This window comes from Capra hircus, chromosome 17 (assembly GCF_001704415.2).
Source record: "Capra hircus breed San Clemente chromosome 17, ASM170441v1, whole genome shotgun sequence".
NCBI lineage: Eukaryota > Metazoa > Chordata > Mammalia > Artiodactyla > Bovidae > Capra > Capra hircus.
The window spans coordinates 13388909-13414182 of record NC_030824.1 but is presented as its reverse complement, the minus strand read 5'-3'; the positions used below and the strand labels follow the sequence as shown (position 1 = coordinate 13414182).

The window sequence follows — 25274 nt, the reverse complement described above, 5'->3', positions numbered from 1 at the left end:
GCGGGGAAGAGCTAGGAAGTGTTGGGGAGGGTAACATTGCAGGTGGGAAGCTGGCAGGCCACACTAGGAAGGCAACATGGGAGGACCCGGAGGAAGGGGCGGGGGGAGGCTCACAGCTGCAAGGGGGAGGGGCGTCCAGGCAGAGGGAGCAGCAGGTGCCAAGGTCCTGAGGTGCACTTGTGCCTGCACGGGACCCAGTCCTGGCAGGGTAGCCCCCAGACGGCCCACTGTGCACCCCCCAGTCTGTGGAAGCCCACCCTGGCCACCATTGCATCCTGGGGCTTTTCCAGCATCTCACGCCTGGCTAAAAACTGAGCCAATGCCAGCAAGACCCCCAAGGAGGAAAGTGGAGGCTCTGTCGGAAGGCCTGGGTAGAGGGCAACAGAGGGCACCTCCTGCCCGCCCAGCTCCCACCCACTCCTCCTCTCTCCTGCGAGCTCCCCACAGACACCCTGGAGTCTCTGCCACACCCTGGGTCCCATCTCCACAAGAGACAGTGAGTCTTAGGCCACATACACAGGGTGTGGTGTGACCCTCTTGGTGGGACAGATGATTGGGGGTCCCCAGTGGCCTAATGTCCATTTCCAGAGCTGGAGGCCAGAATCGCATGCTCAGGGTTCTCCCAGTGGCAGTGACCTGGCACCTCATTCTCCCACAACCAGCACAGGAGCTCCCCCCTCCAGGCTAGAACCCACTTCCCAGGGGTCCCCACTGTGACATACTTGGTGGAGATGGCCGGTGTAGCCGTGAGGTAGTTTCTGGGCAGCCAATAGGCACTCCCAAGTCTCACCCCTTGGGCTTGAATTCTAAGGCAGCTAGAGACTACAGAATCAATCACTGGCCTTCTTTTCTAGACAGCATCAGAAGTGCCCATCAGAGGCTCCTGGGCATGGCCTCTCCCCGCGCCCCCCGCCCACACCAATCCTTACGTGCCCCGCCCATCCTCAGCACCACCTCTTGCAGAAGCAGCAGTGAGTCCATGAATAGGACCATCTCACCTTGCATGACAGAGGAACCCCTTGGTCTAATGTCCCGTATACTTGGTTCTGATTCTCAGCTAGGCGTAGGGTGTGAGCCTCAGAACCCCGAGGGCTCTGTTCAGCCCCAGCCAGGCCCGGGCATCTGACTCTCCGGTTATGTTGTAGAGAAGTATCTGCTATAGTTGGGAGCTGCACGCTCTATCCAAGGAGCAAATACTAGCAAATACCCTCTCTTAGCCTGCAGTCCAGGACAGAAAGGCTGCAGACAGGACCCCAGGCTGGGATGAGGTCCTTGAGTCCCATGAGCTTTAATGGGAGCCCACTTGGTAGTCAGGCCCTGAGGGGCCCCTCCAAACACCATCTTGGGGAAGCAGCCTTTGTGTCCCCAAGAATGAGGGTGAGATAGAGCTGTCTGCCCTGGGGCCCTGCTCCCACAGACCCATTTCCCACCTCAGGAGGTGACATCTGAGCTCTTGGCCGCCCTCATCCATCAGGGTCCTCCCTCCAGGGACCCCACATCACCTGCAGTGTGATTGACCACAAGTAGCTGAAAAAACTGCTTTGGTGGAGATATGTTTTGGGAGAAAGTGACCCAGGGCAAGTATATGCCTCCATGAAACCCACTGAGATGAGTGGTTCTAAGGATGAGTAATACTGTAGGCATCCCCCACCCCGGCTCCATGGCTGGATGCACAGCTCTCCCCCTTCACTCTGTTTTTTTAACAAATAATTTGAAATGCCCCCTTCACTAACCAGAAGCTCCTTCATGGAGCATGGAGCCTACCCACACTTTACATTTTTTAAATCAGTATAATGCCCTAACGAAAAAATCAAGGCTATAGAGCATAAAAGTCATCTATAATAAAATAGCCTATAATTTAACATAGCAGCGCATAGGCACAGCTCCACCAGAATGTCATATGTTGGCACCTAAAGATAGAATGGAGGCAAACACGATGCAGATTGACACAGGTGTGTTGTGTTGGCAACTCAGACACCACCTGCAGCACCGCGTCGCCTTGGTGATGCGATTTTCCCAAATGGTGAATGATTCCTGGTAAAACGATGTCCTGTCTTTGATTTCCCAATAGTTGCAAGTTCAGTAGAATTTAAAGCCGAATTTATACATAAACCCACATTGAGATTTTGGCTGAGAAATTGAAGCATGTTTCGTGTTTTTGTTTTTAATCTAAGCAGATGTCCAAAGTTTGCAAGGCAGTCAGGACCCTTCCTCCTTGAGTGACTTTGTCATTTGTGTTGCCAAGGTGTCCTTCACCCCTGACATCACCTCCCTTCCACTGTGATGTCAGAAGCATCGGCCATCGTCATAACAACCACAAAAGCACCCCTACAGATTGCAAAGCTGTTTGCTCAAGGCTAAAATAAGTGTCTCGTTACGAATCAGTGTCCCAAGTCAGGAAACGCAACCCCAGAGGCAGCATGTCGTTCAGAGCCAGTCTCGGGGCTGCTGACCTGGGAATGTTCAAGCCTCACAGCACACACAGCTGCCTGGAAACGACTCATCCTCCCAGGCCCCTCTCCATCCAGGCTGCTTTTGGGGGTGGGGTCAGACTAGCATCCTAGATGCATCCTAGATGCATCCTAGATGCTGGGTGACAGTGAAGCCAGCAGCCTGCTGGGCCCAGAGCTCCACATCCAGGTCCCACTCGGCATCCGTGGCTTCTGGGTCTGAGCAGAGGCTGGGCCATCACTGGTTCTCAGCAGCGACCTTGACTCCTCTGCTCTCTTGGCCTTATTTTCCTCCTTCCGTCCTTCTTTCCTCTTGGACCTGGACTTATTCCCCTGCTCCAGCTAGTCCATTTCCCTCAGGGGGCACCCCTGTCCTGTTGTTTGGGGTGTCGGCCCGTGTTTGTGGAGATAAGTGATGTTGATTTGAGACACAGTCTCCTCCCTTCATCCCAGGAGGAGGGAGGGGGCCCTGAGCAGGCAGAGACAGCAGGTGAAGGGTGATCAGGAAGGGAGGCGACGAATTCGGGGCCTTCTGTACTTGGGAGCGGTCACTTTAAAATGCTGCATGTCAGAGGATATCCAGGTTGCTCAGCTTGCTGCCCTGAAGGAGGGTTCTAAAGAGGCCAAGGTCCGCAGTCCAGCCTCCATCTGGACCAGCCGGCCAGCCACCTCGCCCTGCGCTCTGATAACTCCTCATCCGCTTGCAGAGCCCTCCCTTGGTTACTTATAGGAGTACCTTCACAACAGTCACCTCTTTAGAACCTGTACGAATGCAGCTCCTGAAGTAGGACCTGTGGTTCTAGCCCCCACCTATAGAAGAAGGAACTGAAGCTCAGAGAGGTGAAGCAACTTGCCCAGGGTCACACAGCACTGGCCACAGGGTTCTATCCAGGTTCTACCTAGCAATCTCACAGTGAGTGTCTAGAGTTTAAAAAGAAACCAGACAAGCAAATGTGGCTAGAGGAACACAAGTCAATTTTAACCCTAGAGAATCATCTTATTTTGGGGAGAGGCCTCCTCCTGTGACAAGCCTGAGTTTCATCCCCATCATGTTAGCCAGCCTCTGCTGAGCACTGCAGGTGGGCCTGGCCCCAGGCTATGGTCTTCACATCAAGTAATTCACTTCCTCCGCATAGCACCCCATTTTCCTGATAGGAAACCAAGGCTCAGAGAGGTGTAGTCACTTGTGCGAGGTCACACAGCCAGCCTGCAGCAAAGCCAGAATTTGACCCTAAGCCCATGTTCTTGACCTCTACTAAGCTTGTAGATTGCACTGTTGGCCACAGTGCCCTTAACCACTAGCCATCAACTTTCTGAGGCTATCAGAGTATTTTCTCAGACTGGAGGGGAAACCAAGGCCCTGAGGTTGCTGTCTGCTAAAGACAGCCTCCCTAGAGAGATGACCTCGGATCAACCAAGGTCGGCACTGATGCCTTAGAGACCCTCCTCCTAGGCTGCACTTGACCTTTCTCATGGCTGTGGATCACTCTGGTGGCATTTTCATTTTTTCTTTTCTACTGTTTTTTTTAATTCTTTCTCTCTTTTTTGGCATTTTTCAACTCAGAAATTAACTCTGATAACTTTGCCGTCATGCAGAATCTGGGAGCAACTTTTCATTCTCACCCTGACTGTTTGAGTGTGAGTGACTTCCAGCACTGCCCTGCCCCCGCCACCATGCATTCTTTCCCAGGCAGGGAACAGGGGGTCCTGTTTACACCAGTTAATGCACTTGCTCTGTGACCTCTCCCATGCATGTCCCTGCCACCTGGCCTAGTGGGCACCCAGCCCCTCATTCTGGAAGGGAAATAAGCTCACCCACCTCACCTTGCATGTAACTGAGGGCTTCTCAGCATCTCTCAGTCACTGGATATTTATGGAGCATCTATTCTGCCTCAGATACTGTCCTCAGAGCTGGGGATCCACTGATGATCCACTATAGAGTCATCTGATAGACAACACGCAAGGAATAATAAATAGACACATGCAGTCATTTTAGATAGCAGTATGCGCTGTGAAGGAGATGGTACAGTGACTTCAAGAGAAGTGGCTTGGGGTTGGGTAGCACGTTAGACTGGAAAGTTGGGGAAAAGCTCTCTGCAGGCATTTGTACCAAGGCCAGAAGGTGAGAACCTTGCAAAATCTAGGCAAGGGTGTTCCTGGCAGAGGGCACAGCAGGAACAAAGGTCCTGAGGCAGGAACGAGGTTGGGATGTTCAAGGAACTAAAGGGAGGCCTTGAGTGTAGCAAGTAGGAGGAGAGCGATAGGCAGTGAGGTCAGACATAGACACGGGGGCAGGGCCATCAACCATCCCAACACCCTCTCATTGTATCTGCCATCACTCCTGTGGCTGCTGTTAACAAATGACCACAACCTTGGTGCCTTAAAGCAACACACCTTGGAACTTCCCTGGTGGTTCAGTGGTTAAGAATCCACCTTACAATGCAAGGGACGTGGGTTCAATCCCTGCTTGGTGCACTAAGATCCCACATGCCATGGGGCATGGCCAAAAAACGTTTTCTTATAAAGTGAATTTGTGAAAAAAAAAAAAAAAAAGTGAATTTGTGGCAAAATAGATACATCAAGATATTTTACATTAAAACCTATTCCCAGCCTCTCAAAAAAACAAAAAAAAAGATATATCAGAGGGGCTGTTAGCAAGAAGTCACATCCCAGTAAGATAGTCGGCCTTAGGAGCTGGAACCCAAAATCAGCCCATCCCCCCTAGCCTGGGGCCTACAGACTTGAGTTGGAGAATCCTGCCCAGCTTTTGTGATTTTAGGAATGAGAGTTGTGGTTGTTTTGGAGCCCAGAGGCCCTCGCCTCGCTTCTCAGCTACAACGCTCACCATGGGACTCCTGCTCTGAAGAGCATACCTTTATCAAGAACCAACCCCCCAAACTCCAGCATGATGGAATCTAGAAGGAAAGCTGCACAGAGACGCCACACCCGCTTGCACAGCCCCCCAAATCTTCCTGCTCCAACTCAGCTCTCAGAATCTGCAACCAGGTAGAAGCAGAAGCCAAAGACCGTTGGAGTGTGGAGGGCGAGGAGGGGAGTTGGAGAGAGCGTGGTGTCTGCCGAGAGATGCGAGCAGGGCTTCCTGCCAGGACCAGCTGCTCCTCGGCGGCCTCCTCGCCTGGTTGGGCCAGAGTGGGTGGCCCCCACCTCCAGGCTGCGCCCTGCACCCAGGCCTGGCCCACCTGCTCCCCCTCCTGGGTCCTTGGTCAGGGGAGGTTAGTGGTCAGCACGGGGCCAACCGACACGTGCAGACTGCCTGTGGAGTCTGGCCTGGGACCCCCATCCTCGTGCCTGAGAGATCGGGGAGCCTCGGTTGGAAGGATCTGGCAAAGATCCTCAGAAGGTTTAGAGATGCTAGACCGACTCTTGGCTTGAGTTTGAGGATCCAACTAGTGAAGTGGAAGGAAAGGGCTTTAGTTTAGTTCTTGCCAAGAAGCACAGAAGATGCTCGCCAGGTAGGAGGGAGAGCCTCACACTAAGGCAGGGGGAGGAGAAGAGCTGGGGGAGGGGAGCACTCCTAGCCAGGAGGGCACCTGGCTGCTCACTGCACAAGCCTAGCTTGGAGCTCTCCCAGGGAAACGGGCCTTCACAGGTGTCCTTGGCCGATGTGGGTGCTTTTGACAATGCAGATTCCAGGTTTCCCACTATTTCAGGCTCTCTGGAGATGGGCTGGGGGGAATTTTAACAAGCCCCTCAATTGATTCTGATGCACCCTGATGTTGGAGAACCACCAAGCTTGACCGCAGGATGGCTCTGGCCTCGCTGGTCTGCCACAATGCCAGGTTCACTGGAAGATGTCTTTTCAGGGGATAAGGACACTAAGCAGATGTGGGAGCCACTGAGCGAAGGCAGGTTTCTCAGTCCTGTCTGGGAACAAGGGACAACTAGTAAATAAATCCTCATAGACCCCCTGGGTGGGTGTGGAACAGGGATGGGCGAGCTGGGAATCATGGGTTTGGGTCCTTGATTGAAGCTAAGCCTGCTTCTCAGTAGGGAGGAGTCTAATTCCTCCCCTCCCCACGGAGACATTGATTGATCTCCTGGGATGTTTTCAGTTGTCACAGCTGGTGATGGAGATGTTACTGGTGTCTAGTGAGGAGAGACCAAGGATGCTGTTAAACATTCTCCAATGCACAGGGCAGTCCCCACCACAAAGAATTATCTGAACCCAAATATCAATAGTTACAGGCTGAGAATTTCTGATCTAAACCAAAATCCCTCAGACAGCTGGGCAGGACCAAGACTCAAATGTACTGGCCCAGGAGAGTCACCATTCAGGCTTCTCAGAAGTCAAGCCAGGCCCCGTCTACCTCCATCTGTGGGCTCCCGGTGTATTTGCTTAAATGAAGAAATGATAACCTGGAGTTAGCAGAATTGCATTTAGTGGATAAACACATTCACTACCATCACCTCATTTGGGGGGAAACATTCGATATCTAAATTTGAGGTTCTTCATGAGTGTGAAATCCAATCAAATGTGCCCCCCACCCCCAAGCCCTGTTCTCAGTGATTCTCAATGAGGAGGGCAATGAGGAGGAGACATTTAATTGCAAAATTTCCTCTGCTTCTCACTGGTGGTGTGATCTTGATAAGTTACCTAATCTCTCTGGACTTCAATCACCACAAGTTAAATGTTAGTCGCTCAGTTGTGTCCAGCTCTTTGCAACCCCATGGACTGTAGCCCACCAGGTTCCTCTCTCCATGGGATTCTCCAGGCAAAAATACTGGAATGGGTAGCCATTCTCTTCTCCAGGGGATCTTCCTGACCCAGGGATCAAATACAGTTCATGTTTGGTCAGAGCTGACTGTATACTAGGCATTTTACAAACATGATCTTATTTAACCCCCAGGAGAGGTGGTGTGTGAAGTGGGCCTTGTAAGGGTGCGTAGGAGTTGACTCTTGACAGAGGGGAGATGAAAGGGCATTCCAGGGAGGCCAAGGATGGACACGGTGTACTCCCTGGGAAGAGAGGAGAGTGGAGGTCGGGGCTAAGAGTGATGGAAGGGGGGAGTCTGGAAAGGAAGCAGAGAATTCCCAGATTCCTGGGCTCTGTGAACAAGACATAATAGTTCAATGAGCAATTACTCAGCCATAAAAAAGAATGAGACAGTGCCATTTGCAGCAACATGGATGGACCCAGAGATTATCATACTGAGTAAAGTAAGTCAGACAAAGACAAATACTATATAATACCACTCATATGTGGGATCTAAAAAAGTGATACAAATGAGCTTATTTACAAAGCAGAAATAGACTCATAGGTATAGAAAGCAAACATCTAGTTGAAGGGGGGAGATAAAGTAAGAGTGTGGGATTAACATTTGCACACTACTGTATAGAAAATAGTTTTTAAAAACAAAGTTGTACTGCATAACACAGGAAACTATACTTAATATCTTATAATCTATAATGGAAAGGAATCTGAAAACGTATATGTGTGTATGTGTGTGTGTGTGTCTGTGTATCACTGAATCAATTTGCTACACCTGAACTAACACAACATTGTAAATCAAATATACTCTCTGCTCTGCTTAGTAGCTCAGTGATGCCTGACTTTTTGTGACCCCATAGACTACAGCCTGCCAGGCTCCTCTGTCTATGGGGTTCTCTAGGCAAGAATACTGGAGTGGGTTGCCATTTCCTCCTCCAGGGGATCTTTTCAACCCAGGAATCAAACCCATGGTTCCTACAGCTCCTGCATGCTGAGCCACCTGGGAAGCCTTGTATGTAATATATGTGCATTTCTATGTATATGTGCAAATATATAATGTATATATAATATATATACACATATATATGTATATGAACCCATGAAAAAGAAATGGCAACCCACTCGAATATCCTTGCCAGGGAAATCCCAGGGACAGAGCACCCTGGCAGACTACAGTGCGTGGAGTCCTGAAAGAGTCAGATACAACTTAGTGATTAAACAATAGCGATATATGTATGTGTAATTGAATCACTTTGCTATGCACTTGAAACTAATCCAGCATTGTAAGTCAACTCTCCTTCAATTAAAAAAGAAGTGTCTGAGTGCAGACATCCCTGCCTGTGCCCCCATAAGCCCCCAGGGAAGACACCCCTTTCTCAGTTGGGAGCCATACATGCCTTCAGGCCTTAGAGACATTAAGGCTTTGGCCAGCACCACCCAGTGCTATAGCCACTGACTATATATGGCTAATTAAAGTGAAATGAAATTAAAAATTCAACTAATTCCTCAGTGACAATAGGTGCTTTTTTTCAGCTGAGCCCCACAGGGGAGCTTTGTGCCCCACCAAGGGATTGAACGCATGACCCCTGCGGTGGAAGCGCAGAGTCTTAACCACTGGCCGACGAGGGAAGTCCCTAAGCACATTTCAAGTATTCAGCTGCTTCATGTGGGCCATGGCTAAAATACCCGAAACACAAGCAGACGTGGAATGTTTCCATTGACTCAGAAAGTTCTCCTAGACCATGCTGACTTAGAGGAATCTTGACTGTTTTGGAAAGAACTAGCATTTTCCTTCCTCTGTTTCTGTCTGATCAGCCTACAAACACATCAGCAGTCAAAGCAATAGCAGATGCCACAGGCTAAGTGCTGTGAGCCTTACCTCCTGTAATTGTTGCAGTAACCCTGGGAACTGGGTTTTATTATCAGCACTAGTTTAGAGATGAGTATACTGAGAATTAGAAAGGTTAAGTAGCCAAAATATTCAAAGTCACACAGCTTACAACCAGCAAAGCTGAGAGTTGAACCCAGTTCCACCCAATCCACAGTCCATGGATCGCACTGCCCGTACAAACCTAGCAAACAGACTCCTCCCAGGCTGAGAAAATTCATGGCAATAAACTGCTTGTCTCCCTCAGAGCTGACTTTTACTGAAAACTGGGGGTGGGGAGTGGGAATTCAGAATCTACCTAAATCTGCTCCTGATTTTGTCCCTGGGTGCAGAGATGCAAAGTAACTCCTTGTCAGAGGCTGAAGGATGTTCCCTGTGGTCCCATGTTAAAAATATTCTTGTTTTAAATCGGAGGATAATTGCTTCCCAATGTTGTGTTGGTTTCTGCTGTATAACAAAGCAAGTTGTATACCCTCCTTCTGGAGCCTCCCTCCCATCCATCCCCATCGCACTCCTCTGGGTCATCACTCCCTGTGCCATCCAGCAGCTTCCATGAGCTGTCTCTCTTATGCATGGTGGTGTATGTATGTCCATTCGACTCTCTTCTATCCTTCCCACCCTCTCCTTCCCCTGCTATGTCCTTAAGACCACCGTCTACTTCTGCATCTGTATTCCTGCCAGGCTAATGGGTTCATCAGTACCATTTTTCTAGGTTCCGTAGATATGTGTTAACACATGACATTTGCTTTTCTCTTTCTAACTGACTTCACTCTGTATAACAGGCTCTAGTTTCATTCACCTCATGACAGTTGTCTCAAATAAAAGTATTCTTCCCCGGCTCATCACAGGGCTCTTACATAAGTTTGTGTTGACAAAACACTTCAAATATATTATTTAAACAAAAGTGTTAAAGGCTTTTAAAAATAAAAAAAGCAAAGGATGATGATAAAAGCACCTCTCCCTGCAGATCCACACGAGACAAGCCTGTGAGCCATTTAAGAGTCATCTGGGTAATCGTACCCTGTAATCTTTGTAAACTGGCCTCATTCAGTGAGAGATGCTGGATTCTTAGCTCTTTAGCCTCTGGCTTATCCTACGTATCCTGAATCGTTTTCCCAGTCTGTTTACAAACAAGGAAGGATCTGGGCCGAGCATCAGTCAGACCTAGTTTCAAATCCCAGCTCTGCTTTGTGTTTGCTGAGAAACCTTGGGAAATTGACATAACCTCTCTGGTCTCAGTTTTTGCCTCTGTAAAATAGGGAAGCTTTTAATATCTGCTGAGAGGAAGTGAAATAACTTCTGTGCTGTTACCTGGTACATTACCAACACTCAAACAGCACTAAACTCCTCTCTTCTCTGCTGATTCCCCACTTATGGTCACATGACATCCTAGGAACTGGAGTTTTAGCGCTGAGAGGGGCTGCGTGACATTTAGAACAGCCGTCTCCACAGACAATGCCTCTGTTTATTACCACGTAGGTAAACCATTGACTTGAGAAATATCTGTAATCAAGAACCACTCCTGGTGTGTTTTGGAGACATTTTTAAGAGAGTAAAACATAATGTTCCCTCTTAAAACTGCAGACCTCTCCAAGCAAGATGAGCAGAAGTGGCTTCAGCATGGGCCACCAGAACGCTGTGAGACAAAGCAAGGAGGGGATTCTGGGTAGCCCCATCCGAGCAGCCAGAGGGGCCACTTAGGGCCTTACACTCAGAGTTTGGGCCCTGGCCTCTGATTCATCCCAAATGACCATCAGCACCAGGTTGGGAACTGGGGGAATTTATGGAGCCAAGAGTCCCCAAAGCTGGGAACATAGGATGGAGAGCTGGATACGGCCCGCCTCCACCCCTGGGACCAAAAGTGAGATGGACCACAGAGGAAGCCACATTGCCCAAAGCTGGGGAACAGACAGATGCCATCGAGTGAAATCGGGTGAGAGGGTTAGAAAGAGGCAGACGGTTAGAAAGCAGGAGGGCAGAAGGATGGAGATGAGGTGAGGCAGGTTGGGAGGTCTGGATTTTGATACAGTCAGTCCCATCTCAGCCACGACTTCCCTCCAGCTCAGAGGATGGTCAGCCTGTCCAGCCAAGATAACCTCTTCCTTGAACCTATCCGAGTTCAAGGGCAGAGAGCCAGGAAAGCTTCATGATTAGAGTCAGGAATAAGCCTGGGTTTGAACCCCAACTCCTTCAACCCTGACTGTGAGACTTAGGTGAGTGGTTTAACCTCTCTGAGCCTCAGTTTCCGCATCTGATAATGAGTGCAAGGTGGTGATGAACATGATGGTGGGCATGAAGATTCTGATGGGACGAAGGTGGTGGTGATGAGAAGGATGAGAATGATTTTGGCAATAATGAAAGTGATGATGTCAGCATTGGTGTTGATGCGCACATTTATGATTTCTGTGGTGACAGTGATGCTGACGCTGATAAGGAAACGTTGGGTGGTGATGTTGACAGTCGTGAGAATGATGGTGCTGATGGTGGTGATGATAAATGAGGGTGATAGTAACAGCCTCCACTTCAGAATAAACGTGAAGAGCAGGCTGGAAGACCAACTCAATGGACATGAATTCGAGCAAACTCTGGGAGATAGTGGAAGACAGGGAAGCCTGGTGTGCTGTAGTCCATGGGGTCACAAAGAGTTGGACTTAGCAACTGAACAACAGCGACAGACTGCAATACTGTGACCTTGAGTGACTTAGCTTCTGTCTCACTTATGCCATCTGCACAGCAGTGACATTCATACCAACCTCAGCGGGTTGTCCCAAGCACTAAATCCACTAAAACATATGTTAAGTGCTTGACGCACCAGTAAGTGCTTAATCAACACCAACAGTATTAATAGTTTTTGTCGCTGTGTTCCCCTTATTTTCAGAATCATTCCTGTGTATCCTGGGCTGGTACCATTAGCCTTGTGATCAGTGCTCTAGCTGCCGTTGGTGTGACTCACCACCGTGGCCCACAGGGCTGGTTTTCTGACCTATCCCTCCTGCTTCCTGTATCTTCCACCATTAGGTTTCATGGATGCTAAGCTGTCCAGGGGTTCTGCGTGGGATTCTGCTAGGAGAGGGGCCTCCTGGCTTCCTAGATCAGGAAATCGGGGGCAGGGGAGGGAGGAACAAAGTCTCTGTCACAGACATCCTGAAACTATCTCCGCACAACAGGTATGTGCCAGCCGGGGGTGTCAAGTCAAGTAAGCTCACCTTCACGCTTGATCCTACGAAGTGGCAAACTGTGGACACAAAGCCCACTGGCTCCGTGGAGGGTCATGTGGGAGAACCCTGTGGGTTCTTCACGGACTCAGGGCTTTCAGACCAGGGTGACCAGCCGGCCACTGCAGGTGTCGCGTCTTCCTCAACCTCTCCTGCCTTGCCTTTCAGAGACCCGGACGGCAAGTCACACAAACCTCTGCCTCTCGGCGTGGAGAACGACCGCGTCTTCAATGACCTGTGGGGGAAGGGCAACATGCCCGTCGTCCTCAACAACCCGCACTCAGAGAAGGAGCAGGTAAGTGGCGGTGTCAGCCTGGGGCCCACACTCCACGGTTCCCTGAATGTTCTTGGGAAGACAAGTGCCAAACCACCTTGGGGAGAAAACCAGCCGTTGTGGCTGGAGAAATGGTGTGGGGGCCGAGCCAGCAGCCCTTACCCTGGACGGTGGCTTTGGGCTTTGATTTGGTGGCTTTTGTTTGCTAGCTTGCCAGTTTTCAAATTTTCATTGTTTCTACCAAGAAAGATGTTCACATGATTCTGAATTTAAAAGGTAAAAAAGATGGGTGGTAAAAGCTTCTTCCCTCTTCCCTCATCCCAGCCACACAGCTGCACTCCCCAGAGGCAAGCAGTATTCATTATCCATCATTTCTGTGGTCCTTTTAGCAATGTTTTATGCATAGACAAACAAATACGTATGCATTATTTTCATATGTTTTTACGCAAATGAGAACATGTCATACATACAGGCAAACCGCATGCTATTGCACTTCATTTTATTACATGTATTATTTGTGTGTGTGTGTGTGTGTGTGTGTATGAATTGAAGGTTTGTGGCAACCCTGCATTGAGCAAGTCTATTGGTGCCATTTTTCCCATTGCATTTTTTTAATTGGAGGCTAATTACTTTATAATATTGTGGTTTTTGCCATACATTCACATGAATCAGCCATGGGTGTACATGTGTTCCCCATCCTGACCCTCCCTCCCACCTCCCTCCCCATCCCATCCCTCAGGGTCATCCAGGTGCGCCAGTCCTGAGCACCCTGCCTCATGCATTGAACCTGGACTGACGATCTGTTTCACATATGATAATATACATGTTTCAATGCTGGTCTCTCAAATCATCCCACCCTCGCCTTCTCCCACAGAGTCCAAAAGTCTGTTCTATACATCTGTGTCTCTTTTGCTGTCTTACATACAGGGTTATCGTCACCATCTTTCTAAATTCCATATATATGCGTTAGTATACTATATTGGTATTTTTCTTTCTGACTTACTTCACTCTGTATAATAGGCTCCAGTTTCATCCACCTCATTAGAACTGATTCAAATGCATTCTTTTTAATGGCTGAGTGATATTGCATTGTGTATACGTACCACAGCTTTCTTATCCATTCGTCTGCCAATGGACATCAGGTTGCTTCCATGCCCTGGTTTTTGTAAACAGTGCTGCGATGAACATTGGGGTACACGTGTCTCTTTCAATTCTGGTTTCCTCAATGTGTATGCCCAGCAGTGGGATTGCTGGGTCGTATGGCAGTTCTATTTCCAGTTTTTTTAAGGAATCTCCACACTTTTCTCCATAGTGGCTGTACTAGTTTGCATTCCCACCAACAGTGTAAGAGGGTTCCTTTTTCTCCGCACCCTCTCCAGCATTTATTGCTTGTAGACTTTTTGATAGCAGCCATTCTGACTGGTGTGAGATGGTAACTCACTGTGGTTTTGATTGCATGATTTTTAAGCTAAAGTATGTGCATTTTTAGACAAAAGGTTATTACACAGCATACAGACTACAGTGTAGGAAGTGCAGAATGGGCTTCGCAGGTGGCGCTAGTGGTAAAGAACCCGCCCGCCAGTGCAGCAGTTGTGAGAGATGCAGGTTTGATCCCTGGGTTGGGAAGATCCCCTGGAGGAGGGCATGGCAACCTAGTCCAGTGTTCTTGCCTGCAGAATCTCATGGACAGAGGAGCCTGGTGGGTTACAGTCCATAGGGTCACAGAGAGTCGGATACTACTGAGGCGACTAAGATGCACACACGCAGAGTACAGTGTAAAAATGCATGTAACTTTTATATTCACTTGTAAGCCAAAAAGCTCATGTGACTCACTTTATTGTGATATTTGCTGGATTACTACTGGTCCAGAAGTGAACCTACAATATCTCCACCATATGCCTGTATTGCTTTGTACCTTGTTCTTTCAGGTATCAGTGTATCTTGGAGACTAGTCCTAATTAGTAGTTGAAGAGTCCTGGTTCATTTTTCATGGCTGCATAATATTCCCTTTTATTTATTTATGAACCAGGCCTCCAGAATGAACATGTGGCCCATCACCAGTATTTTGCCAGGACATCTCTATAATGAATGACCTTGTGCAAATACCTCATTGGCAGATGGGTGAGCTTATCGAAAGAATAAATTCCTAGAAGCAGTTGTTGAGTCAAAGGTCATATACAGTTGTGACTTGGGCAGAAATGGCCAGATTGCTCACCACAGAGGTTGTACCATTCCTATCTGCTAAGTAGGAGAATGACTATTTCACCATAGCCTTCCCAGCTTGGAGTCTTACCAGACTTTGCCAATTTGCTGAGGAGTGTTTTAACAGCAGAGTCAATATGGTTTCCTAAGAGTGTCTAGATCTGGCTAGAGATTAGCAAAGCCTGTTTCTCACCTGCCCAGGCAGGTAACAGAGCAACGCTGGTGAAGCATGTGAATTTCCCACCCCTCCCCTGCACTGCAGCAGAGTACTATTGGAATGGCCGTCTTCTTCCTTCCCTCCACCCACCTCAAGCCTTGGATGGCACAGGCCAGGTTGCCAAGCTCTTTCTTTCAGTGCTTAGTCCTGAGACAGCACTTTTTACCACCAACCCATGTAAGCAGTGACTCACAGCCTCTGTGTGTAGCTTCATGGGGGAGGATGGGACACTCCATAGCGTCAGTGGAACTTGCTTTCCTTAGCTGCCAGGGGTTGGCCAGGAAAAGAAGGACATCAGGGATCCCATAGTATTACTGGTCAGTGGCCAAGCACTCTGACTCCTGCAGTGACACCTGGGAATGTTTGGTGGACAAGGCACAATTTTAGTTCTCTATTATGCTGTCCTCAAAAACCCAGGCCATATTGTGAGTGTGAGGACTGTTGTTATCTGTCAATGATTAGGTGAACAAATAGAGCTTGAGTTTTCTTCATATTTTCTCAATTGAAAATAAAGGGTGTTGCCATAATGCAACCCCTCGCAAGACAAAGAAGGGCAGAGAGAGGCAGACTCCGGCGAGATCCAGGCTGTAGACGTGATTTGTTAGGCTTGCACTATATTGTCCTATAGGCAACTTATATTTATACTTTGAATTTATTGCCACTGTTTCAGTTTTTTATGTAACTATCATATTTGCAACTTCTCTTACAAATATGGACAATCTGCCCACATTGAGCCTATATTCTTATGGGGAAATAGTCTGCCCAGACTGACTGACTGCTCCTCCCACTACGCAGGGCATGGGCTCTCCAATTTGCCACAATCCCCACCTCTCCTTAGTGTGCCCCTCTCATTACCACCAACTGTTCATTATCGTTCATCATAACATTAGCACTGTTGGTTTTCTTATAATAGTTAGGATAAGTGGTAGGTAGGTATGGACCAAGCAATTCACACATTTCAGGGAAGATGAGAAAGATTTCACGTTTTGTAAGAATAAAAAATATTCTTATGTGTTTGCTATGCAACCAAGTGTTCTGTCTCAAGATTACCCAGATGGCTTTACTGATTTGCCTTACCTACCTGCTCTAGGTATCAGAGTTTGTAATCGCTGGCCTGCAGTAACTCCTGAGATCTGGGGTATAGGGAAGAAGCAGAGGAGGCCTTGACCCCACCAGAAAGACCCTTACTGTCCTGCTGAAATCTGAGCCATTGCAGTCTGATGACTATTTCCTTTCACCTTGGTCAGACAGTGACCAGTTAAAAAACATAACCTTGAACTTCAAGCCTGAGTAGTAGGGCTCAATACTGAGGACAGGACAGGGGGTTTAATAGGCCCAGGGACTTTTGTGGGGCATCCTGATGAAATGATCAGTGCCTTAGTCTGTCTGGGCTGCTATAACAGAATACCATAGACTGGGTGGCTTATAAACAACAGAAATATATTTGTCACTGTTCTGGAGGCTGGCACCGGTAGATTCTACATTCGGTGCAGGCCTGCTTCCTATGACTGTGCCCTCACGTGGCAGAAGAGCAAAGGATCTCTCTGGGTCTCTCTTATAAGGGCACTAATCCCATTCATGAGCACTCCACCCTCATCACTTCATCCTCTCCCAAAGGCCCCACCTCCACATACCATCACATAAAGGTTAGGTTTCAGCAGATGAATTTGGTGGAGGAGGGGCATAAACATTCAGTCCATAGCAATTAGGGGGAGGTGCTGAGAACTTGCCTTAAGGCTGCCTCTAAAATGGAAACTCATTTCTGTGGAGGAGAAAGGGTGCTGGAGAAAGGGGGAAAAGATAGTTTTCCTGAGGTTAAGGCGGCCAAACAGGTTTAGACATGGGAGCTCCTGGAATTGTGACGTGCAGACCAGCAGTGCTTGGACTTACTCCTTGAATGTTATCAAGTCCTTGCTGTTAGTCTGTGACCCAAAATAAGCTTCGAAATCACTGGCCTGTGAGATTATCCAGGCTCTGCTGTCTGAGGCTCAATTTTCCAAATGCCTCTCAGAAATAGAGCTAAAAGGAAGCAGAGACCCAAGTGCTCAGTTATATTGAAGTCCCAGAGCTAAGCAAACAGCTCGGCTGCCTCCTGCTAGACACCTCCACAGCCATAGGGCTCAGAAACATTTCCCAGGTGAAGCAAATTAATAGCAAACCCAGTGATTTTCTTTCTGGCCTGAAAGACCAGCTCCTATGTTCAGCCTCTTCTCTATCTGCCCAAAGCCACTTTACCTGCAGCGTCTGGAATCGGCTCCCTTCTGTCCAGTTGTAACCCACATTTGCTGCTTTTTAGACATCCAGGGAGGGGGGAGCATTGCTAATAACACAAAGAGAGGCCCAGCTACTACCTGCCAATAGGAGCTGGTGGAGGAGCAGCTGGTCTGCATTTTCCCGGCAAAGACTTGGCAAAAGGCAACAGAGCCCAGGTGAACTGGGAGAGATGCAGGCTAGACAGGAAAAAGGACCTCCTGACTCAGACAACTATTAGGTCCCTGAAGGAATATCATGGTCTGCCCCATTCTCCCTGATACTCTCGTTTGGCCAAATTTAATAGGAATTCTGCCATAGAAGCACCTTCTTTTAAGTTAGCCTCAGAAATCTGAGATGCGCACCTATACCTAGTGGTCATTTCTCTTGTTGGGTCAGCAGTGGGTAGAGCCAGTGAGACCCAAATCCCTGGTCACTAGAACATAGCGTATGAATGACTTGGGGATGCTTATCTTTAACATCCCCTGACAAGTTGTATCTGGCCTGCACTGGTGGATAGAATGAATCCGTTCACCCATCACACAGATACCTAGTCACTCAATACTGCCACACACGCAACTCTGGGGTAGAAGCATAAGCAAGCAAACTTGGCCCTCCCTGCCCTCAAGACCTTCATGCATGCATGTGGGGAGATAACACACATGGACAGTGCAATTAATCCTAAAATAGAGAGGGGCACAATACACTATGAGGCCATAGATACCTCGGCAGGCATAAGAAAAGATTTACCAGAAGAGGTGACCTTTTGATCTGGGTTTTGAAGATCATGTAGGAGTTTGCCTAGAAGAAAGCTGGGGAAAGCATTATAGTTTTAAAAGAAACCGCCAGGGCTGACAAATTATGTTTCTTTTTCTTACTAAGGATTGTTATTTGATTGCTGAGGTTGTCTCTGATGCTAATTCCACCTGAGCCACTTTGAGTTTTGACACCATTCTCAAAGCCCCGTACATAATAACCCTCCTAAGTGGAAACGTTCCCCTAGATTAGTAAGAAAGTGCTATTTGCTCATTCTTCCCACAAAACCTTAGGATTTGATTCAAGCCCTTCTCTGCTTCCTTTCTTATTAAGCACCTATTTCTCTTGCCTGCCCGATTTGCTTCCCTAAGGGGTAGGAGTGGAACTGTGTCATGCTTGGAGGTAGAATGTCTATTTTCATATACAAATTAAGTATCCGTCCAACCCTTAGTGAGTGTGAGAGGTCTTGGGTCTGGGGGAAGTGGCATTTCCATTTGGGTTCTTCTTTCTTACTTAGCCCACTGCCCCTCTCTCCAGCCTCTTGCTGACAAAGGCAGCCAGATAGTCAGAGAGTTGATTTTCATTTCAAAATCTCCCTGCCCACCCCATCCCCACCACCTCATCAGCAACCTGGCATTTCCTCACCCCTGGGGACATAGGGCTTGTTGCCTTTCAAAATGTCAAAATCTGTTGAGAAGCTTTTCCCTCCTTCCAGGGAAGTGTCGGCCTCCCCGAATAGCCTCTCTGCAGAGCTCCAAATGATAAGGCATAAAGGGGAGTGCTTATGGGTTCCCAATCTTCAGAGGGTCAGAGGTGTCCAGAGCCCCACTCTTCAGGAGCAAGCACCCCAAGCGGCCAGTACTGCTGGCTTTGCTGAAGACCGAAAGCAGGCAGCCAGACCCCTCCAAGCTGTGTCTGGATGAAGGCAAACCAGCCCAACCCTCTGCTTCTCAGCAACAACCCAGCATGCTTCAGGGAAGCTTTCTAAGTCAGCCCTGACTCACTGCACGCTAATGATGTCAGGATAAAAATAACAATAACGCTGACAACAATACCACCTTGTGGGGGTGCGGCCATTCTATTCCCTGGGCTCACCCACAGCACTGGGGTCACAATCTCAGCTCAGGGGTCAACCCAGGTTTGGTCTCCTCCTCCCGGTGACCTTGTCAAACAGCTGATTAGCATCCACACTGAAGCTCATAGTGGATAATAGGCTCGTGGAGTTGTGAGGAAGAAGAAATAAGATACCATACAAAATGATTACATCTGCTATTCATGATAAGAAATAATATGTGTTGAGCAATGGCAGACATTGTGTCAAGCAGTTTAGATCCACAATCTCATTTAATCTCCAACCCAGCCCAATGGAGTTGGGTTACTGCTGTTGGGTTACTTCCTGTTACTGCTCCCATTTAACAGATGAATAAACTGAGGCCCAGAGAGTTTAATAGCTCGAGGAAGGTCATTTGACTTGTAAGTGGGCAAGATGGGACTTGAACCCAGGTCATAGAGCCCTACAGCCGACTCTCAGCTCTACAAGGCCTTGCACAGAATAAGTGCTCCATAAAAAGTTCATTATTGTTATTTGGCTAATTATCATATTGCTGATCTAGGCATCATACTGTGTATTTAGGTAAAGGAGTATTGCCAATGGTTATATTGCTCATGTGAGGCTGAAGGTGACCACCCATAGAGTCTTGGTGGCAAAGGTACACCTCTTTGCCTTTATGGCGACATCGTCATCCTTGTCAATCATTCAGGTCAATGTAGCATTCATTATTTATCTTCTGGGGCCAGACTCTAGGAATATGCAGAGGAGGGAGGCAGTAAAGACCTGGATGGGGGAAAAAATGGGAACTTCAAGGGACTAGAGTCCATGCCCAGCTCTGTGGCCTGTCAGTTATTAATTTAGGGACAGTCACTTTACATCTCAGAGCCTCCATTTCCTCATCTGAAAAATGGGTTACCATGAGGAATCCAGCAACCAGTGGGTATGCAGTGGCCTAGCCTAGAGGAGGCACACAATAGGCATTTAATAAATGTCACTCAAAATGAAATTGAAATCACAGCCCTTGAGTTCAGAACCTAGACATTAGTTCAGAACTGAAACATACATATTTGTCTCAGTGTTCAGAAACTCCCACTCCCTAGACAAGCTCCAGACACAGAGACATACACAGTAGTCGGCACACCGTGATTTTTGGGATTCTGTAGAATCATGCGCAGACATGCCACACAGGGTGCCCCCTGCCTGGCTCCAGCAGATTCCATCGGCCGCATTTACGTTGACTCTTTAGGGGCGCCTGCTCACTACTCCCTGTGCTAAGCCTGTCTCTAAGTACTTGAGAGACCTCCTCTATTTTGAACCTCATTGCTCTCTGTGAGAGTGTCCCAATCCCTACTAGAAGCTGCGATTAAGCCCTTTTCTGCCCCCAACTGTATCTGGCCAGGTATCCTTGGCCTTGATCTGGCTCATGGCTGAAGTGAGACACTCAGGTCAGATTTTCCAAAAAGCATGTTCCACCCCTTCCTCCACCTGTTTGAGGGTTCCTGGAGCACCCTCCAATAGGCACAAAGGGATGCTTTCCAGGAATTTATATTGAGCAAAGCCCCTCAGTTCCCACTGGCACAGAACCCCAGCCTTGCTGATGTTTCACATCCCTCCGCCCGGACCATCACCTGCCCAGTGACCTCCAGGGTCTTTACAGGTCACTTAGTCAGGGGACCGGCCTTCCATGTCCCTTCCACCTGTTCCCGTCAGAGGCAGGGTGGAACCAGGAAGTGGGGCCTGAATTGACGGGTGTTTGGGTTCAGCCCTTCTGGAATTTCCATATATTTTGCTAACTGTTTATTTTAACAGTGAGCATATTCAATGGAGGGGCTTCCCAGATGGCACAGTGGTAAAGAATCCGTCTGCCAATGCAGGAGAGGCAGGAGACCCAGGTTCCATCCCTGGGTATGGCAGCCCCCTCCAGTGTTCTTGCCTGGGAAGCACCATGGACAGAGGAGTCTGGTGGGCTAAAGTCCATGGGGTCGCAGAGTTGGGCACGACTGAGTGACTGAGCGTGCATATTCAACGCAGGCTGTTTGAGTGTTGTCCGAGAAGGACAGTGACATTCTGTATGCTCATTTATTGCTTCAAACCATATTCAGATTCTTTCCCTTGATCAAAGTCATTTCTTCCTTCCTTTCTTTACAAATGGATATCAGTTGTCAAAACTCCCTTCACATGGAGATTCTCAGAGGCCCAGAGAGCCACAACCCACTTCTATTTTCTGAGGGTCCCAGGATGTTTTAAAAGGTAAAAAGTCCAAAACATAATCACAAAGCTTGTTGTGCATTTTTTTCAATTAAAAAAATTTTTTTTGCAGTATAGTTGCCTTACAAGGTTGTGTTACTTTCAACTATACAGCAAAGTGAATCAGCTCTATGTATACATATATCCCCTCTTTTTTTTTAAATTTCCTTCCCATTTAGGTCACCACAGAGTATCGAGTAGGGTTTATACAGTAGGTTCCCATTAATTATATGTTTTGTACATAGTAGTGTATATACATCAATCCCAATCCCCTAATTTATCCCACTCCCCCCTGCCCCCATGGTATCCATAAGTTTGTTCTCTACATCTCTGTCTCTATTTCCGCTATACATTTTAAATATTTACAATCAGCAGTGTAATGCTTTTAATAAACACACACAGTACAATGCAATATAAGAGGGATGGGCCCCAAGATAATCACAGGATTTCTCAAAATTAATTCATAATGCACATGTACATTCTGATCTGGTAATGGGATCAGGTTTAAAGTTATCTAATAATCTAATTATCTTGTGAAATCATCATGATTGTAAGCATCACCTCATTTGGAGAAAGCATCAACAATCTAACTTAAAGACCCCTTGGGTCCAGTGGTTAAGACCCAGTGCTTCTACTGCTGGGGGCATGAGTTCAATCCCTGGTTGAGGAACTAAGATCCTGCATGCCACAGGATGGCCAAAACAAACAAACAAAAATCCTCATCTCCAGAGGCTCTTGTCTGGGAACCCAAACCATGATGAGTCTGACTCCCAAGCACTCCCTTCTGTAACCATCCTCCACAGAGAACATGGACCACTGAATAGGGGGGAAAGACAGAGGAGGGGTGAAGAATAAGCGATTTCAAGCTTCTGTGGAGTTATTATAAAGAATGAATCACTTTAGAAATCATGCTTTGAATTCACTGCAAGGAAATTATACTCCAATTTACTTAACACTGTTGGTTAAGTTTTATAACTAGCAATTTTTTAATTGCATGGATGGGTGCGTACCTGCTGGTTTGCAGGCCCGTGGTTCTAGAACCTGAGCTGCCACAGCTCCTAATAGGTACGCTCGCGGCTCTAAAATGTGGGGCCCACAGACTGGAGCAGCACGGCCTGGAGCTGCAGCGAAGGGGCTGTGGCATGGTGTGTGGCATCTGGCCCCTGGTGTGGATGGCCCGCTGCCCGGCTCAGCCCCAGCGTGCTGCCCTCATTTTAGAGCAAGCCAAGCAGGGCAAGTTGCTGCAGGCCTCAGAGGGAGGAGCTGGCGCTGGTACCAACAGTGAAAGAAATAAGAACTGGCTCGCTTTGAACAGGTTTGGGCCTCAGCTCCTGGATTCATCTCGAGCTGTTTTCTAGAGGAAGCACCATAAACTGCGTGACTTCAACAATCAGAATTTATTGTCTGAGTCTGGAAACCCAAAAGTCTGAGATCAAAGTGGCTACAGGGTTCGTTCCCTCTGAGGGCGGTGAGCAAAGGTTCTGCTCCAGGCTCCTCTCCTCGGCTCGCAGGTGACAGTCTTCATGTTCATGTGGCGTTCTCCCTGCGTGCACGTCTGTCTCCTGATTTCCCCCTTTCTGTAAGGACACAAGCCATATTGGATTAGGGCCACTTTAACGACCTTATTTTAACTTAATTGCCGCTTTAAAGACTCTCCCATTTGGAGATCCTGGGGGTTAGGACATCAACGTTTGCACTGGAGGGACATCCTAAGATGTTCTGTGGTGCATAGGTACCTCCCTCCCTCCTTTCTGTCAAGCTCTTGTCCCGATTTCATTGTGAGCCTCCTGCCCACAATCGAAGGAGGACAGGGTGCCTGCCCTCTCTTTGTAGACGACCAAGATTCTGATGTCTGGTGTCTGTCTTCCAGCCTTAAAATCCTCCACATTCCCCTCACCTTAGCTCCTTACTTCCCAGCTTCTGCTAAAAGCCTCACATCCTCCCACTTACCCAGATGGGAAGTCTCTGCGTCAGTGTTGACTTGTTCTTCTCTCTCCCATCCTCTCAAGCCACAGAGCTCTTGTCCTGCTCCTGACACCCCAACTCCCGTCTCCTCCCTTCCTGTCATCTGCTACCACTGCTGCATTTCCACTCTCCTGGCCCCTGCGCTGGTGCAGCAGCCCCCTCTTGGGCCTCTCAGCCTCCACCCTCTCCCTCCTACAGTCCTTGCACTCATGTATTTGCTAAAATGGCTTTGGTAAGGCCACCCTCTTCCCCGGGCAGCTTCAGGGGTTCTCACTGTCTACTCATTCAAGGCCAAAGCTTTCAGCTTAGCATGTAAGGGACTCCACAGTTTAGAAATACACTTAGATCTTATGTTAAATAGCTCAGGCTGCCATAATAATATACCATAGACCCAGCAGCTTAAACAATAGAAAATTATTTCTCACAGTTATGGAGGGTAGAGATCCAAAGTCAGGGTACAAAAAAAAAAAAACCACAAACAAACAAAGTCAGGGTACCAGTGTGGTCACATTCAGTGAGGGCTCTCTTCCTGGCTTGTAGCCAGCCACCTTCATTGTGTCCTTAAACAGCCTGTGCACTCAAAGAAATAGCTGTCTCTTCCTAGTCATAGAAGACCCCTAATCCTATCAGATTAGGGGTCCACCCTTGTGACCTCATTTAACCTTAATTACCTTCTAAAAGCCCTGTCTCCAAATAAGTCACAATGGGAGTTGGAGCTTCAACATATGAATTTGAGAGGATGCAGTTCAGTCCATAGCAGACCTCAAATGTTTGTTGAACAGGCACTGCTGCTGCTGCTGCTAAGTCACTTCAGTCATGTCCGATTCTGTGCGATCCCATAGACGGCAGCCCACCAGGCTCCCCCGTCGCTGGGATTCTCCGGGCAAGAACACTGGAGTGGGTTGCCATTTCCTTCTCCAATGCATGAAAGTGAAAGTGAAAGTGAAGTCGCTCAGTCATGTCTGATTCTTAGCGACCCCATGGACTGCAGCCTACCAGGTTCCTCCGTCCATGGGATTTTCCAGGCAAGAGCACTGGAGTGGGTGCCATCACCTTCTCCGGCTTGGCACTGGAGGTAGAGCAAAGTGAATGATGTGTTGGCAAAAAGTGGTATCTATATACAAACATCTATAAAGATACATGTATAAAGAAGATATGATGTGTCTATACACACACACACACACACACACACACACACACAGGAATATTACTCAGCCATAAAAAGGAATGGAATTGGGTCATTTGTAGAGATGTGAATGGACCTAGCTAGAGACTGTCATACAAAGTGAAAAAAGTCAGAAAGGAAAAAACAAATATAGTATATTAACACATATACGTGGAATCTAGAAAATTATAGAGATGATCTTATTTGCAAAGCAGAAATAGAGACACAGATGTAGAGAACAAATGTGTGGATTCCAAGGGGGAAAAGGGGTGGGAGGAACTGGGAGCCTGGGATTGACATGTATCCACTGCTGGTCAAGAACCCGCCTGCCAATACAGGAGACAGAAGAGAGGCAGGTTTGACCCCTGAGTCAGAACGATTCCTTGGAGAAGGGAATGGCAGCCCACTACAGTATCCTTGCCTGGAAAATCCCATGGACTGTAGCCTGCCAGGCTCCTCTGTCCCTGGGGTCGCAAAGAGTCAGACACCACTGAGTAACTAACATTTTCACTTTCACATGTATAAAACAGATAACTAATGTTTACGTTAATGGAGACCTAAGTAAGATAGGTTAGCTTTCAGCCACTGGAATTCAATCCTTTTGATCAGGAGTCTGCAAAGTTTTCCTGGATAGGAGGTAATAGGACATATATGTGACTTTGTGGACCATTCCATCTGAATCTCCATCTCAACTACCCCCACTCTGCCATTGTATCTCAAAAGCAGCCATAGGCAATATGGAAACAAATGAGGGTGGCTGGGTGCCAATAAAGCTTTATTTATAGACACAGAAATTCAAGCATCATCTAACTTTCACATGTCATGGAGCATTATCCTTCTAACTTTCACATGTCATGGAGCATT

General features: G+C 47.9%; 1 protein-coding gene across 1 annotated transcript in view; it reads left to right on the top strand.

Annotated features, from left to right (window-relative positions):
- Positions 1-25274, top strand: part of NOS1 (nitric oxide synthase 1) — a 191160-nt gene that overhangs the window by 102516 nt on the left and 63370 nt on the right. The window contains exon 3 of the mRNA XM_018061221.1: positions 12452-12578. Coding sequence (XP_017916710.1) covers positions 12452-12578 — 127 coding nt within the window. The remainder of the gene's footprint in view (positions 1-12451; positions 12579-25274) is intronic.